General features: G+C 40.7%; 1 protein-coding gene across 1 annotated transcript in view; it reads left to right on the forward strand.

The window, feature by feature from the left end:
* The window catches only part of NOA1 (nitric oxide associated 1), a 111656-nt gene extending 95513 nt beyond the window's left edge, over positions 1-16143 (forward strand). The window contains exons 5-8 of the mRNA XM_075577326.1: positions 14563-14694; positions 15067-15183; positions 15516-15630; positions 15885-16143. Of these exons, the coding sequence (XP_075433441.1) occupies positions 14563-14694; positions 15067-15183; positions 15516-15630; positions 15885-16069 (549 nt within the window). The 3' untranslated portion in view covers positions 16070-16143. The remainder of the gene's footprint in view (positions 1-14562; positions 14695-15066; positions 15184-15515; positions 15631-15884) is intronic.
* The last annotated feature ends 542 nt before the right edge of the window (positions 16144-16685 follow it).

Genomic DNA, 16685 nt, shown 5'->3' on the forward strand with positions numbered 1-16685 from the left:
CCTGCACCCACGCCCCCCTGTTTAATCTCTCCTATTGGTCCTGAACCCCACCTCCCTCACCCTCATCCCCTGCTAGAGCCTCTCCTAGTCCCCTAATTCCCTGCCTCCTACCCTTCCCTCTCTTTCCTGGGTTCCAGTCCCTCAACCTCTGACCCCCCCCTTCTACCTCTCCTCCTGTTCTCCCCCCCCGCACTACATCTCCCCCTTCCTCCTCCCCCTCCATTATACCGTCTCCCGCCCTCCCCCCCTTGTCTTTGGCCTCTGTGCATTCGGAGCCACTGAGTCTGCAGCGCAACTCGTCTGCTGCGGGCCCCTCTCCGTCTGTCCTTTCTCCGGCCCACATCTCCAATCGTGGAGTCAAATGGATCCTCTAAACTGCTGTTACTCTCTCCGGCCACCCGGGGTCGCTCTCTCCACCGTCTTCCTCCGGATCCAAGATAGCCGCAGTGCCTCTTCCCGCCACCAGGGGTCCTCAGCTCCCCCTCTGTCAGATGGATCCAAATGGCCACCGTCCCTCTTCCCGCCACCAGGGGCTGTCTCCTCGCCTTGTCAACTGGAACCAAGATGGCCACAGTACATCTTCCCGCCTGAGGAGGTCCTCGTCTCCTCTACCCACTGGAACCAAGATGGCCGCACTTCACCTTCCCGCCACCAGAGGTACTATGCCACAACGAACGTGGAGACTTCAAACTGTCTCCAACATACCAAACGGTCTGGCTCCTTTTAATTCTTTAACTGGGGGTAATTGACACATATTAATCCTTGTTCCTGCGCCCTGGTGACTCGACTCGCTGCCAGGACGTCTCCGGAGCAGGTTCTTCCGCTGAGGGCTGCTGGACAGGGCTTGAGGGGGAAGCAGGTAAGCCTAATTTTTTCAGGAACTATGTGGCTTCCCCTGCGTGTCGCATTGTACATGCTGCCACATTTTTGAGAACCATCAGTCCGAATGGGAACAGCCACCTGTACCGGACCCCCTTTTCTCTAGCTACCGTCCTTCTTTTGGCAGAGTAGCCGGGGCAAGATCTTGGAACACTTGAAGTATTATTCCCTCGAATTCTAAGTTTTTTGTAGCCCTGGCAATTTGGCAAATATTTTCCTTTATTCTAAAATAATGTCCCCGGGTTGGGGTTTGGAGCGGAGAGCCCTATGACAACGATCATAGTGTAACTCAGCTTCCGAACTGCCGGGGAGAAAATGTGCCATCCATTTTGTTGCTAACTCCTCTAGGTCCGTTACGGTCTCCGGTACAAATGTTATTCCATCTATCACGGTTTTCGGCATCCTCCTGTCTTTCACTTAAGTCTGTGATCATGGAGTGTAGCTGCACAGTAGCTTTCTCATTCTTCTGGAGGGCTCTGATAGTATTGTCCAGCTTATTCTCCAGTGTGTTGGTCCTGTGTCCCAGGCTGTCCACATCTTTCCGAAGCTCCCATAATTCCTTCTGAAAGAAGGATTTCATCTCGGTGCAGAACTTTCTCATGTCACTTCTTGTGACCCATTCCTGGTATCTGGCCCCGGTTCTGCTCTGCCTGCTCGCAGGTCTGCACCCAGACCTTTCACTTTCAGAGTCTGAGCCCGTTGTGGTTATTTCGTTAATTTAGTAGGGAAGATGGCAGCCAATTCTTGCTCTGCAGCTATACACTTCTTTGAGTTTGTCCAACAAATCTGTCTTTCATGGCATCTCCTTCACGTTATGCAATTCTGACAAATATTGTCTCTGGCAGACGCAAAGTTGTACTGTATGTGCCCCTAAGAGTTTGTGTGAAACTCGTTTGTTTTGCAGAGCTGATGTGAAAAAAGCATTTCAACACAGATATGAAAAGATTAAGGAAGTACTAAAAGAAGGATGTGGTTCGACATGAAGCTGGTGACCTTAGCGAAAAGATGTGCAGTTTTGAAATTGCATTATACGCTTCATTTTGGAAAGGTTCATTGCAGCAAACCACAAACTACAGGATCCAAAAAATGGTTCTCCAGTCTGCAGTAACAGCTCTGAAGTCTCTGAGAACATCTGTAGAATCAAAGTGAGACAAGTTCAATGAATATGCGGATATGGCAAAGAGAATGTCTGGAAACGACGAGTATATTCAAGTTTGATCTCAAGGGAGAAATGGGTGCCTCAATCCATTGGATTATGGACGAGCACAGGAATTCCAGATGTCAGACAAATAAACGTTCCGTATATCAAACTTAATTCCGTTTGTCGCCTCTTGACAGAGAAAATAGGTTCCATGACAGTGTCTGTGAACGGTTTAGCTTGCTTGGTCAGCTGGAAAATCTGGATGCTTCTGATCTCTGCTGGAGTCAATCTTGTCAGCATGTATAAAGATGATTGAGCTTAGACTCAGCAATGAATTAGTGCAGTTTGCTGCGATTGTTATTTGTTATTCTCTACAAAGAAGATTACAAAGACGACATGCCGAAGGAAGTAATTTTTCTACAAAGTTATTGAATGATTTTAGAACTACATTTCTTAATGTTGAAATTGTTCTGAAGGTGACCAATTGTACTGGCAACCAGTCGTTTTAAAAAATGAAAATCATAAAGAACAAGCTAAGCTCAACAATGAAGTAGGAGTGTCTCATGGTTTGCTTTGTTGAGCAAGACTTCGAAGACATTTGAAAACATTGAAAAATGTTCCTCTCAAACCACGACAATCCATTCTCCTTTAGTTGAATGCATTTATATGTATGGTTCCTACATTTGTTGCATTATAAATATAACCAATTGAATTTCTTACGTTTTTAATTGTTTTTGTTTTATTTTGATGGTGCAAAGATTTCATTTGAAAAACTTGACTTTAAAATTGTTAGGCACATAAAATTTCATGTAAATCAATCTTGATCTTTGACAGGGGGCCGCCGCAATTTATTTGACCCAGGGCCCCGACAACTGTAAATCCGGCCCTGCCTTGTGGCACCCCATTGAGCAGCAATACCTTCAAATAATCGTTTCCTTTGACTGTCTCACATTGGTTTTGAAGGATTTTGGCCCCTTCCTCCTTACAGAACTGAATAAACTCTGTGACATTTGAGGGCTTGGTTGCATGGACGGTTCGCTTCAGGTCATGCCACAACATTTCGATGGGGTTTATGTTCGGATTTTGACTGGTCCATTCTAAAACACAGAATTTCTTCTTCTGCAGCCATCCTTTTGTAGATCTGCTTGTATGTTTTTAGGCTGCATGACCCACTTTTGCTTCAACTCACTGACCGGCAGCCTGACAGTCTCCTCAGGAATCTTCTGATACAATGGTTGTCTATGATGGAAAGCCCTCCAGAGGCAGAAAAAATGGCCTCAAACCATCATACTCCCACGACCATGCTTGACGGTTGGGATGAGGTTCTACTATTTCACGGGAGACCAGGTTACGTGCACCTTTTTACCAGCATCATTCATTGTGCAAAACAAGGTAATGAAATAAATTGTAATTTATTCGGCATAAATTTGCTTACACACAACGATACACAAAATAAGGACAAAAACACACATTTACTTTGGGACTGGAGTCGAAAACTAGACTATCCTTGGTGGAGGAAACTCTATGGGAGTGTTTTACCCTGACCGGAACTTAGCCCGGAACTCAAATCGACATGAAATTCCACACCCCACCGGTACGTTCTCTTCGGAGAACTTGGTCCCCTCTGACTGCGAGTTACTACAAATTCACGAACTCAAAAAGGCATACAATCCCAGCCGCGTCTGCTACGATCGTTTGAGAACTTGGACGCAAACGTCGGGACTTAGACTCTGGCAGGCAGGCTTTTCTGTCTCAAAATCGAAGCCGGTTGCTTTGCTATTCGTGCAAGAGCAACTTTGAAGAGCCCGCCCGTGCTCTTACTACTGGAGGACACCGATGTTACATATTTAGATAGTAGATGAGGTTGAAAAAAGACGTATGTCCATCAAGTTCAACCTATGCTAAATTTTAGACAGCAGATACTTTATCCTATATCTAATCTATGCTTACTTATTGATCCAGAGGAAGGCAAACAAAAAACCCCAGAGTTATATATCCAATGATATCTCATAAGGGGAAAAATAAATTCCTTCCTGACTCCAAGAATTGGCCATGTATACTTATTTGGTATATCCCTGTATACCTTTCTTTTCTAAAAAGATGTCCAACCTTTTTTTGAACAAATCTATTGTATCTACCATCACAGTCTCCATGGGTAATGAATTCCACATTTTAACTGCCCTTACTGTAAAGAACCCTTTCATTTGTTGCTGATCTGATTGGCTCATCGATTCTTATAGTATTCTGAGTTTCATTCACAAAACTGAACAGCCAATCAACATGTGGAAACTTTCCCAAGCAACCAATCAGAGCCATGTCGGTGAGAAAAGCTTGGTCAGCGGGAAATTCGAGGCACCTCTCAATGCCACCTGCTGCGACAGGCTCCGCCAGGTCTGGCAGAGCAAGTGGCATCCCGGTTGACTGCCATTATTCTCCGGACCTGATACTCGGCCCTTCCCCACTAACCAAATGCCATTCACACCTCTGGGCATCCTCTAGTTTCTTTGAACTCTGATGTCCAACAGACTTATCGGCGCCTATGGGTTAGCTCGGGCAGCCTGTTTTGGACATCGGTTCCAAATGTAATAACACATATTACATTAAGTATATTTTACTACATTTCTCTGAATCTCTGGGTACAGGGGATAGAACAGGGAAAATATTCTACTTTCATTTCTATCTCCCCTTTTCCCCATACACTTTATCTTAGACTCAGATTGGACTTTGAGTGCCCCCTCAACCTTATATACGGTTGGGGCACCCACAAACCCTATACTGGTTGTAGGTCACCTTGGCACTATCTGGGATACCCCCTTAACCTAGGGATTCCCTCGGCTACAGGAACGGATGTTTTATCCCTGTGCCTCATTCACCTTTCTGGGCTGTGCTGAAGCAGGGTACCCTAGTGGTGAGTCGCGCTTGCGTTTTCAAGGGATGGTATTGTGGGAACAATGTGCCTACATGTACCCGAGAATCAGGCATGATTCCCGGATACATTTATGGGGGAGCCGACTACTCCGGTCCCCAACCTCCTAGGCACATTCTGTCAATGGTTCCTCTGCAACCCCCCCCCCCCCTGAAACTCATACCCTAGCAATCCTTGCTTGATTGCATGACTGGAAAGGGAAAAACACAAGAAGTATTTTTAATGCATACAGGATAATACAGTGATACATTGTTACTGGGTCCAAGAACTGACTCTCTGGGTCCCTTTATACATGGTCAGGGGTAAACAAAACTGGCTTAACCTTTATTTGAGAGCCTGGTTACCCCCTACGTTACACTGTTCAAATGCAATGTTTTGGTTTTTGCCAAAAAACGTTTCTGATTGAGGCCAAAAAGGTTCTACCTTTGACTTGTCTGTCCAGGGAACATTGTTCCAGAAGTCTTATAGATCGTCTATATGCTCTTTGGCAAACTTCAGATCGGCAGAAATGTTCTTTTTAGAGAGCAGTGGTTACCTACTGGTTATCCTTCCACGAACACCATTCTTGTTCAGTCTTTTTCTGATAGTTGTCATGAACACTCACATTAGCCAAGGCGAGAGTGGCCTACAGATCCTTGGATTTATATCCAAGGATCTGCAGGCCACTCTCGCCTTGGCTAAAGTAAGTGTTCATGTCTCAACTATCAGAAAAAGACTGAACAAGAATGGTGTTCTGGGGTTCTTTGTGACTTCCAGGATGATTTGCCCGTTTGTTCTTGAAGAGATTTTGGTAGGACGACCGCTCCTGGGTAGATTGACTGTGGTCTTGAACGTTCTCCATTTGTAGACTGTCTGACAGTGAATTGATTGTTGAGCCCCGAATACTTAGAAATTGTTTTGTAACCCTTTCTAGATGGAGCATCAATAAAGGCTTTTCTGAGGTCCTCAGAAATTTATTTTGATCATGACGTGATGTTTCCACACACGTATGGCGAAGACCAAACTCACAAAGTTTATGATCTTTTTATAGTGTGGTGTGAAAGTTGTGAATAAATAAGACACATCATCTGAGGATCAGTTTATTTCAGTGTACGTGTACACGTAGGAGAGAGTTTCAAAATAAAACTCTCCCAACAAAATACTGGCATACAGGCCCTATTTATACCCAAAATACTAAGCCCACGTCCCCTATACGAGGTTGCGTGTGCGTCACTACGTAAGCATATAAGATAAACAAAATATGAACATGAACACATTGAGTTAATAGCATTACTATGAGATTCATATTACAAATGAAATGACTCAGCTAATATTCCTTATACAGGCCGGTGACCTTTCCTCTACATACGGGACTTCATGGGCACCTCCCTCGGAATGCGAGACGTTCTTGTTATCTATCTTTTATTTTCATAACATTTGCGCTTTTCTCCCCTCTTCAAGGTCTTGTGGCTTAGCTGGTCAGCTTACTTATCATTTAAAACTTCAGGAGCAGAAAAAGAAACAAAATGTCTTTAAACTAACTTCCATACCAACATGTGCAGACAAATAGACATGACAATATGAGGCACCTAAGATGGATGCTGACTTAAAATGGCTGCTTAGATCCCATTGCTGTTTACGTCAGACCTTCCCCCCCCCCTCCTTGCGTCCTATTCTCACTTTGTCACTCCCTTCTTTTTTATTCTTAAAACATGCTTTTGAGAATTAAGTTTATAGATGTTAGTCCAGGGACACATAGACAGACTCATATTGTATACTGGGATGCTCCATCATCTGATACTGTTTGTATGTATACACCGGAGTGAAAGGGAGAAGGTGTTTCCCTCCTGCTGTCATAGTCTCATATGGCGCTTGTGGCCCCAACATGTCTTTTGGAGTTGAATAACTGATCCGCATCTTCTTTCTTCAAGGGACTGCTGTTTCTGGCATCTGCAAAGAGTGGCATCAGATTGGAGGGGGTAGTACATTTGTGGATCATACTTCTGCAACACGTGACACACACACATATATGACAACAAGTAACACCCCCACACACACCAAAGCATTCACAAGTTTTTGCTCCAAGTGATCTAAGCCATCCACCGAACCCCAAGGTGATATTCTGTCCCTTCCCTTTGTAAGCCTCTTTTGAATCTCTTCTATTTCATCTAGTTCATGCTGCACATTGCTACACTGATCTTGAATGAAAACACAACATTGTTCTTTAATCAAAGCACTCCTTTTGAAGCTAAAATATAGTCTAAAGCAATTCTGTTTTGTAAGGCCATAAAACTAATCTGAACCTGTTCTTTGTTTAATGATGAAATTAAAAACTGCAAAATTAAGGCCACATCCTTCCTGTAAATAGTTATCTGACTGAACATACATTTTTACACAGGTTTCATTGGTTGGTGGAGACACTTGACCCATAAATTGATTCTTGTTCCTAGTGCGTGATACACCCTTTAAAGAGGTTCCCTTAAAAAAAATGGGAAAATACAGAAATTATACACATAATACTAAAAACCTTATTTTATGCCAGCAACCTTTCTTTCGGTATGCAGTTGCTAGATAAAGGAAATGGCAACTATCTCTATCATCATATATTTTCAGAATCATCACAACATTCTATTACTGAGAATTGAAAGGGGTTGGTATCGGTGGAAGCGAATGCGTGATCCTCACCCCTGCACGCATTATATACATAATTCACTCAGAATATCAGGACAATGTCTGCGATGGTCAAAATGGCTGACTTATGATCCTTTCCTTGTGGTTGACACACGCCCCTGGGTGACCCCCTCCTCTCGGTGGGGGTGCAACACACTTCTGGATCAAAGTTTTGCTGCACATGACACATACATAGAGAGTGATGAGTACTGCCAAAACACATACAAGAGCATTCACAAGCCACGCTTCCAGGAAACCAATCCTCCCATCAAGGCTCAATTGTACATACACCTTAACTTAAACACACTCTAAAAATAAAAATATTGAGTCATTGAAAAAATGAAATGTTCTGATAAAACCGGGCCTTAGCCTGGTGTCTTATTTTCCTCTTTGGTCAACGGTTAGAGTTTTGACTCGGCAAGACGTTAACTTGATGCGGCTGTGCTTTAGGTGACTTTGGTCTTTGGTGGAGCTGGAATGAGCTTTACGTGCTTTGGGTCCAGGAAAAGAACTCTGCCACTTTAATTGCTGTAGTGGTGGTTAGTATAGGCCGTTTCATCTGGGATACAGAGCATGCTTGCGTAGGAAATATGTGACTATTAACCCCGTCTCGAGTAGGTGCACTTTCAACTTTGCCTAGAGAGACTCAAAAAATTTATTAGTTGCATACAAGACTTATTGTTTTATTACCAATAACATGGTCCTTAATTCGTTCCTTTGGACTGCTGATAGTCATAAATCATCCCATAAGTGTCTCATAGGGAGATAATTTATACCTAGGAATAAATTCTTGTATCAATGTGTTTACTCCTGTCTTAGCATCCGCATATAGACAGAGGTATTCCCTATTAATGTTCCTCAAATTAAAAACTAAGTAGCCAATGTGAACCTGACTTTGCTACAATGTAAGTTCCTAAGACTCGATGCCCCATCTATTGCCAAACTAATTTTTCCATAGTTAATTCTAACAAGTCTGCAGGCCATATACCTAAGACCTGGAAAACTGCCAGAGTTTGTCCCTATATTCAAAAGTGGGGACAAAAAACACTGTCTCAAACTACAGGCCAATCCCTCTTCTCCCAATACTATCCATAGTCATGGAAAAAATATTCACTCCCGATTAAGCAATTATTTTACCTATACACATTTCCCTAGCCAATCCCAATCTGGCTTTTACCCAAACACTCCACTGTAACTTTTCTGCTAAAAATTTGAAATGCCTTCTATATAATGTATACCCTGTTCACTTTTATGTAACTGCTTTTGCAACTATGTATCCCCTGTATTTAACCCTATGCACAAGACACAACCAAAAGTGAGAGGTGACTCCCAATTCAACCCTTCCTGGCAAACCATTCTAGATTATACAGCAATTTTGCCAATAACCACTGCTTATGGACACCTTTGGAAAAAATAAATGATTAAAAGTTATAACATACATCACATATTCAGTTAATAGACAAATGATTTTGTATAAGACTTCACACTAATGTCTTGCTTTATATGATCTCTTTGCACAGTGCTGAGCACATGGTCAGCTTTATATTTTTAACGACACTCCGCTGTGACTAAAGAAAAAATAACTTTATAAGACTTGTTCCCAGGCAAAAAGCCATCTTGTTTCTGGGCGTTTCGCCAATTGACCCTGAACAGATAAGATAGCGGCACAACATGGCTTTTTCATAAACAAAATAATTATTCGATTGGAACTTTTGCTTAAAGTTTAAATAAATGGAGCTTTATCCAGAGTCCTAAGAACTACATTTTTTTATGGCCTCTCAAAAATTAACTAACGGGCTTTTATATAGCTGAGGTTATATAACTTCTTAACACAAAAATAGCTCCCACACGCTCATGCTATCTCCCTCCACTCAGTTCTTTTAATGCCTTCTGTTTGAACTCTCATACGTTCACAGACTTCCTTCACTACAACTTTATGCTATCCTGTTTCAATTCTGCCCTTTCTCACGCTAAACAAACTTCCTTCTCTCCATTAATCAACACTCACAAGTCTACCCCACACTAACTCTTCCTTCATCTCATCTCAGGACTTTTGCTGACAATTTTGAGGAAAATGTGAAATCCATACATCAGAACATTCCCTCTTTTTCCTCCTATCCTACTTCGCTTCCTGCTTTCCTTGACTCTTTTTCCACTGTATCAGAAGAGAATGTCACCATCACTGTTGATCTCCTCTTCTCCCTCTACTCTGATACATTTCCATTCTCCTTCAAACATGTAACAGTTATACCATGATTCAAAAATAGCAAGCTTGACCCTACCTGTCTTTCTAACTACTGAATTTGTCTTGTATTCTCTTGCTTGCTCCATTTTTCTCAACACCCATTCTCTCCTTAACCCTCTACAATCTGACTTCTGCACAGCTCCCTCCATGGAGACAATTCTCACTAAAATAACTGATGACCCATATACTGCCAAAGACAGAGGTCATTACACTCTGCTCATATTACTCAACCTCTCTGAAGCATTTGCCTCTGTGGACCACACTCTTCTCTTTTCTCTGTACACCCTCTCTCTAGGTGACCTAATGACATCTCTTAGGTTTAAATATCACCTCTATGCTGACGACACCCACATTTACTTTTCAACCCCTGACCTTACACCTGCTGTACAAACCAAAGTTTCTGGATGTCTTTCTGTTATCTCATCCAGGTCAGCCCTCCTTTGCCTTAAACTTAACATGGCAAAAACAGAGCTCCTCATACTTCCTCCCAAACCTGACCCTATTATCTCCTTCCACATTACTCTTGAATCTTCCATCCAGTAGCCCAAGCCCACTGCTTAGTGGTCACACTCTGCTCCTCTCTCATATTTTCCTCTCTCATTCAAAACATTTCTATAACCTGTCGCTTTTTCCTCCACAATATCTCAAAGATACACCTGCTCCTCTGTTGCTCAACTATTAAAACTCTGATTCAGGCCCTCATTCTCTCCCATCTTGATTACTGTAATCCCCTGCTATCCCGCCTTCCTGCCTCTCACCTGTCTTACCTACAATCTATCCCAAACGCTGCTGCCAGAATCACTCTACTCTTTAAATTCTGATTCTGTGTCTCCCCTCCTGAAATTCCTCTCCTGACTTCTAATCAAATCCTACTGTCTCTGTATGCTCTCCCTACCTACCAATTAGAGCTCCTCAAAGCAGGGACTTCTCTTCCTTAATGTTATTTTTATGTCTGGATCACTTATTTCATGACCTCTTATCTTTACCATTTGATACCTATATGATTACGACGTGCACCACTCCTGTGAACGCTATGCATATTAATGGCGTTATATACTTAAAAACATACAGTACAATATATAATTCAAACAATGCTTGTGAGCTTTTACCCGCATATTTAAACACAAAATATTCCCAAACATATCCTAATCCTATAGAAATAAAATTGAAAGGTGTTCTTACTGGTTACACACAATACAGAACACACAATACAAAAACTTCTCTCCTACACAGCCAAAAAACATCACAAAAATAACGAACAAATAAAAGAAAAACATTTTTCACCTATTACCAAACAATTTCATCCTGCAACTATATTAATAAAAGTTCCCTTCTCTTTCTTTATTCTCATAAATAACCTGAATTTATGACTACTCTGATGCTCCGGAGCTTTTGAGTTAACTTTCGTATCTTGGTACATTCCTCGCGCTGGAGAAAAAGGTGGGGGCACGATCTGTGCTGCTGCTGTTCTGATTCTCTTTTTTGCAGACATTTGAGCAGAAGGAAAAAAGAATACTGTATTTCCTGATTTTAAAACACTTATCCGTCTGGCCAAAACGAACAAACCCTTTAAACTTTCACCAGTGACAGAGCTAAATATAGGCCCTCTCTTTTCCGCATTCTTTAATCCTTCTATACTTGATGTACACCTTTTAAAACCTTTTAAAAATGTAGACTTCATTGTGAGCAAATAATATTCATGTTTTTGTACGTTCTTGCAAGTTCTTGGATGGTGATTTGTGCATACGTGATACTTAGATGGTTTATCTTTCACACAGGTAATCATTCAGGAAAAATTAATTAGGGTATCAAATTCATCTGGCAACTCTCCATTAAGGGCACAACAATTTTACTTGCCGGCACCGAAACTTGAGTTTATATCAGGAAATGATTTATAACCACTTATTGCATGTGGGGAAATGGAAGGAAAAGCTGATACGTGCACACCTGATTTCCGCCGCTTTCAGTCAGCCGGGCCTGCCATGCTTGACTTTAGCCACAAAAACCTCATAAAATCCAAAGATTTATACTGCCACGGACACACAGGGATCACTGAAAGTTAGAAGGTTCCACTATGAGCCCTTGCGTTCGCATTCTTACGAATAAGAAAACCGGTGCAGCTGCCCATAGGTTCACGCTTCCTTCCATAATAATTTATTGCAAACAAACTTTTTTCATTGGGGTGGCGTGTTTTTCACTGGGACTTGCATGTGTTTTTTCACTTGAACTTGCATGTGTATTTTCACTTGAACTTGCATGTGTATTTTCATTGGCCAACAAAACATATTTATATTGTCTCTTCTTGTTCTCTGTGTCCATTCTTTATTATTTTTGTCTGCAGACACACAACCTCTAACGGCAAATTTTGAGAACTTTGGTTTCCCATTATTCTCCTGCTACAGTAATCACATTTAATTGACCTGTACAATACTCCTGATACAATAATCAGCGCAAGCTGATTGCGTATAACTCTTTTGGCATGTTATGGTTCTGAAATATGCAAATAAGGACCTGTCACAAGACTGTTCCCCAATCATATTTTTTTACCATAACCATACCCAAGAAAACACTTGAATTACTTCAGCGGGTCCAACCCAGTCCTGATAAACCTTATACTTTTATAACATGGATACAGATAAGACCTTCTAAACAGATATCCATAAATAAACTCACTTGGTATGTTAATGACAAGACAGAGCAAATATACAATCAGGGACCCTTCCTGCTCAGATAACAAAAAATATCACAACCCAGGACGGTCTGAAAACAATCCCTTAAGCATACAAACACTCACCTTCATCACCAAAACTCTTAACGGGACTCTCACCTTAGTCCCAATAAAACTTAACAACTATAACACTTTAAAATGTATACCTTAACAGACAAACTTATTTGAAACTGCTAGGTAACCCGTCAACCCAGATTGAGACACCCTCCAAAACACATCTCTCTACATGTCACTCAAAACAACTTTTTAAACTCAGGCTTTCCTCAAAAGGTGCCTTTTACCTTGATTCTTATGAGCGCTCAGATTTGAGTGACCGAGGAGTGTTTTTTTCAGGTGCTCAGCTTCCGGTATATTTGGGTTCCTATTCGGAGCGCCATCTGTGAAAGTTGTGAATAAATAAGACACATCATCTGAGGATCATTTGCAGGCTAACAAATAAGCTAATTTCAGTGTACGTGTACACGCAGGAGAGAGTTTCAAAATAAAACTCTCCCAACGAAATACTGGCATACAGGCCCCATTTATACATAAAATACTAAGCCCACGCTCCCTATACGAGGTTGTGCGTGTGTCACTACGTAAGCATATAAGATAAACAAAATATGAACATGAACACATTGAGTTAATAGCATTATTATGAGATTCATATTACAAATGAAATGACTCAGCTAATATTCCTTATACAGGCCGGTGACCTTTCCTCTACATACGGGACTTCATGGGCACCTCCCTCGGAATGCGAGACGTTCTTGTTATCTATCTTTTATTTTCATAACATTCGCGCTTTTCTCCCCTCTTCAAGCTCTTGTGGCTTAGCTGGGCAGCTTACTATCATTTAAAACTTCAGGAGCAGAAAAAGAAAAAAAATGTCTTTAAACTAACTTCCATACCAACACTTGTGCAGACAAATAGACATGACATTATGAGGCACCTAAGATGGATGCTGACTTAAAATGGCTGCTTAGATCCCATTGCTGTTTACGTCAGACCTTCCCCCCCCTCCTTGCGTCCTATTCTCACTTTGTCAGTGGGGTCACCCAAACTCACCCCTGAAGATCTACCTAATTTAAACACCTGATTCTAATTATCCCTTTAATTTAGCTGATAAAACCAGGGGTTCACTTACTTTTGCACATTCCCTGGGTCTTACTCATTGTTTTGTCTAATCCATACATCATTTTGTTTCAAAAGACATGGAATTGGTTAATATAACTCCTATTAGATATTTAAGAAAAGTGGTTTTGATTCAAGAAGGTCATCAAGTCCATTCTGCCGTTTTTTTTTTTTTTATATTTTATTTTTTCCCCCTTTTAATATGTGAATTAATACAATCCACACAATAAGTAATTAGCTAAGTTGCTGATTGATCGGTGAAGATTCGGTTAGAAGGTTTACTAAATGGCTGTCAGTGCAGCAGAAGAGGACCAAAGATGCAAAGTTCTGTGGGGAAAATCAAGTGACCAGGCAGTCACTAGATACAATTGGTGCACTGCTAGAGAGAGCGCAGGACTCAAAAAGGGATGTAACAGAGCCTGTTTTGGAAGGGGATGTGACTTTATAAATGGTTGTTATTGAAACAAATTTTTTGTTACATTATAATGTATTAAAAATGTCATTCAGAGTTGTTTAAAAAAAAATGCTACAAGTTTTTTCTCATAGTACAGAACTGATATTTAAAAAAAAAAAAACATGTAGAAAATTGCTTGGTCTGCAGCTTTAAACTACAGTGCTAGACCGTAATTCGTCCCATAAATCATAATTGATGTATGGTTTGCCCTGACTTTGACCTAAAGATCAGTCCGCGCAAGCATGGGATGGAAATTATTGTGCCCTGCTTTTGTGGTCTACAAATAGGAAGAGAGTCCACAGATGAGTGCACTAGGGGCTAGGTGTCTTTAATAGAAATATAAAAAATATATGGTAATAGGCAAGTCATAGCTTCCTTTTTTTTTCTTCATATTTTCCACTTCAATAAAGACTATTTTATTTTTCAGGTACTTAACCATCTTAATGATAAAGAAGTGAAAATTGTACTGCCGACATATGCAATTATACCTCGGACATTTGTACTTCAGCCTGGCATGACCTTATTTCTAGGTGCTTTGGGGCGTATAGATTTTTTACAGGTAAGTGTGATAGACCTTGGACAATCTCTTGCTCTAAAAAAGGTGAATTTTTCACTGTTATTACATTTGTCAACTTCATTTTTAAATAATTTTAATAACCTAGAACAAGATTTTCCACTATACGGTTACCTTGTTCATTTATGTAACTGTACTTGTAACCATGTATTATTTGTTTTACTCTGTGCCCAGGACATACTTGAAAACGAGAGGTAACTCTCAATGTATTACTTCCTGGTAAAATATTTTATAAATAAATAATTTATTTTGAAACCATGTTCACACTACTTTACAATATTTTGTGTGATTTTTCTTACATAAAAATTGAATGAATGGAAAAATGTAGTGACTATACTTTCACCTTGTTCTCTCCAGGGAGAAAAATCAGCATGGTTTTCTGTTGTTGCTTCCAACTTGTTACCAGTACATGTTACCAGCTCCAATAAAGCAGATGACATCTACCAGAAACATGCTGGCAAAACTTTACTTGGTGTAAGACATTCTTATATATAGCTGTTTTCACAGTACTAGAAGTCTTATTTTGAATGGTAATCTGACTACCCCCAATACTCCCCTTTCTCTTTTGTGTGTACACTGTACAGTATTGTTTCCATTGGGACTCAATTGATTAAGATGTCTGTCTAGTTAATGCTTTCTACTCGTCTACTTGTTCTTACAATGCTCTGTTTAGATTTTAACCAAAAGTATGTCAAAATAAAATATATTTGTATAAAAAAAGGTAAATGATTCTTCTGTGGGTGAATGTATTACTTATACAATAAGTAATTTTCAAGGTACTTGTACTTTTTTTTATTTATTCTTAGGTTCCAATAGGAGAAGAACGAATGAAAGAGTTCCCACCCCTTGTTCCACAAGATATTAAATTGGAAGGGATTGGGGCCTTTGAAGCTGTGGCAGATGTTAAGCTTTCTACTGCTGGTATCTCGTTTATTATTATTTTACACTGTAAAGAGTTTAGTTATTGCCTTTTTGTTTGGTTGGTTTGTGCTATGCTGTGGAAATTGTAGTTGTGACCAAGTAATATTTATATATTCTGCACTAGTAAAGTTTATACAGTGATAGGACTATTATAATCAAAACTGAAGATTAACAAAAGAAGTAGCACTTCTATTCGCTGTGATTTACAAAGAAGCTGGCAACTAGTAGTAAGCAGTCAATTTCTCCCTCCACAGGTTGGGTTGCTGTTACAGCTCACTCGGGACAGTGGCTGCACCTGCGCTGTTATACACCAAAAGGAACATTATTAACGATTCGTAAACCACCTCTTTTACCACTGATTGTTAATATTAAAGGAGAGAGATTCAAGAAGAGTCCAGCCTATGCAACTAAAAAACCTCCCCCTCTTGTAAAAATATGAAATCCAAATTCCTAATTTGCAAAGATTTATACAACACAGTCTTTATTAAGTTGTGGTACACATTAATATATTAAAATCAGTCTTGCAATCTGTGGGCGTAACTTTTTTTTTGTAGTGTTTCCAGAAATCGTAGTAATCCATATTGGCACAATAAAATGTATAACTGTTTTGAATTAAGGATTTGACACCACACGAGCTAGTGACTTTTTATTATCATTTAACATTTCTGATTTTAGTTTGGATGACCAGACTGTCAAAATCAAAACCAGGACAGATGAAAAAATTATTTATACAACAAATGGCATAATTAAAAAATAAATATATTTGTCTAATAGCGTCCCCATGTAGGTGTGACGGATGTCACTGAGCGGTCTGGGCACGCAGGAGCCGGTACCCGAAACAGCGGGTCACCCGCTGTTGAGTCTATTCAGACTCTGCCCGCCGGGAAAGGGCCTTGGACCTACTGACCTTGAGGGATCCCTGTCACAATTGGGCTCGCCACAAACCGGGACCGGACCGCGGGGCTGAGGCTGGGTTATGAAATCACCGACCTTAGACCGCGCAGACTGGTCCGGAGTGCGCAGTTCATAGTCAAACAGGCCGGGTTCAGGACTGG

The sequence above is a fragment of the Ascaphus truei genome, chromosome 1 (genome assembly GCF_040206685.1).
Source record: "Ascaphus truei isolate aAscTru1 chromosome 1, aAscTru1.hap1, whole genome shotgun sequence".
Classification (NCBI taxonomy): Eukaryota; Metazoa; Chordata; class Amphibia; order Anura; family Ascaphidae; genus Ascaphus; species Ascaphus truei.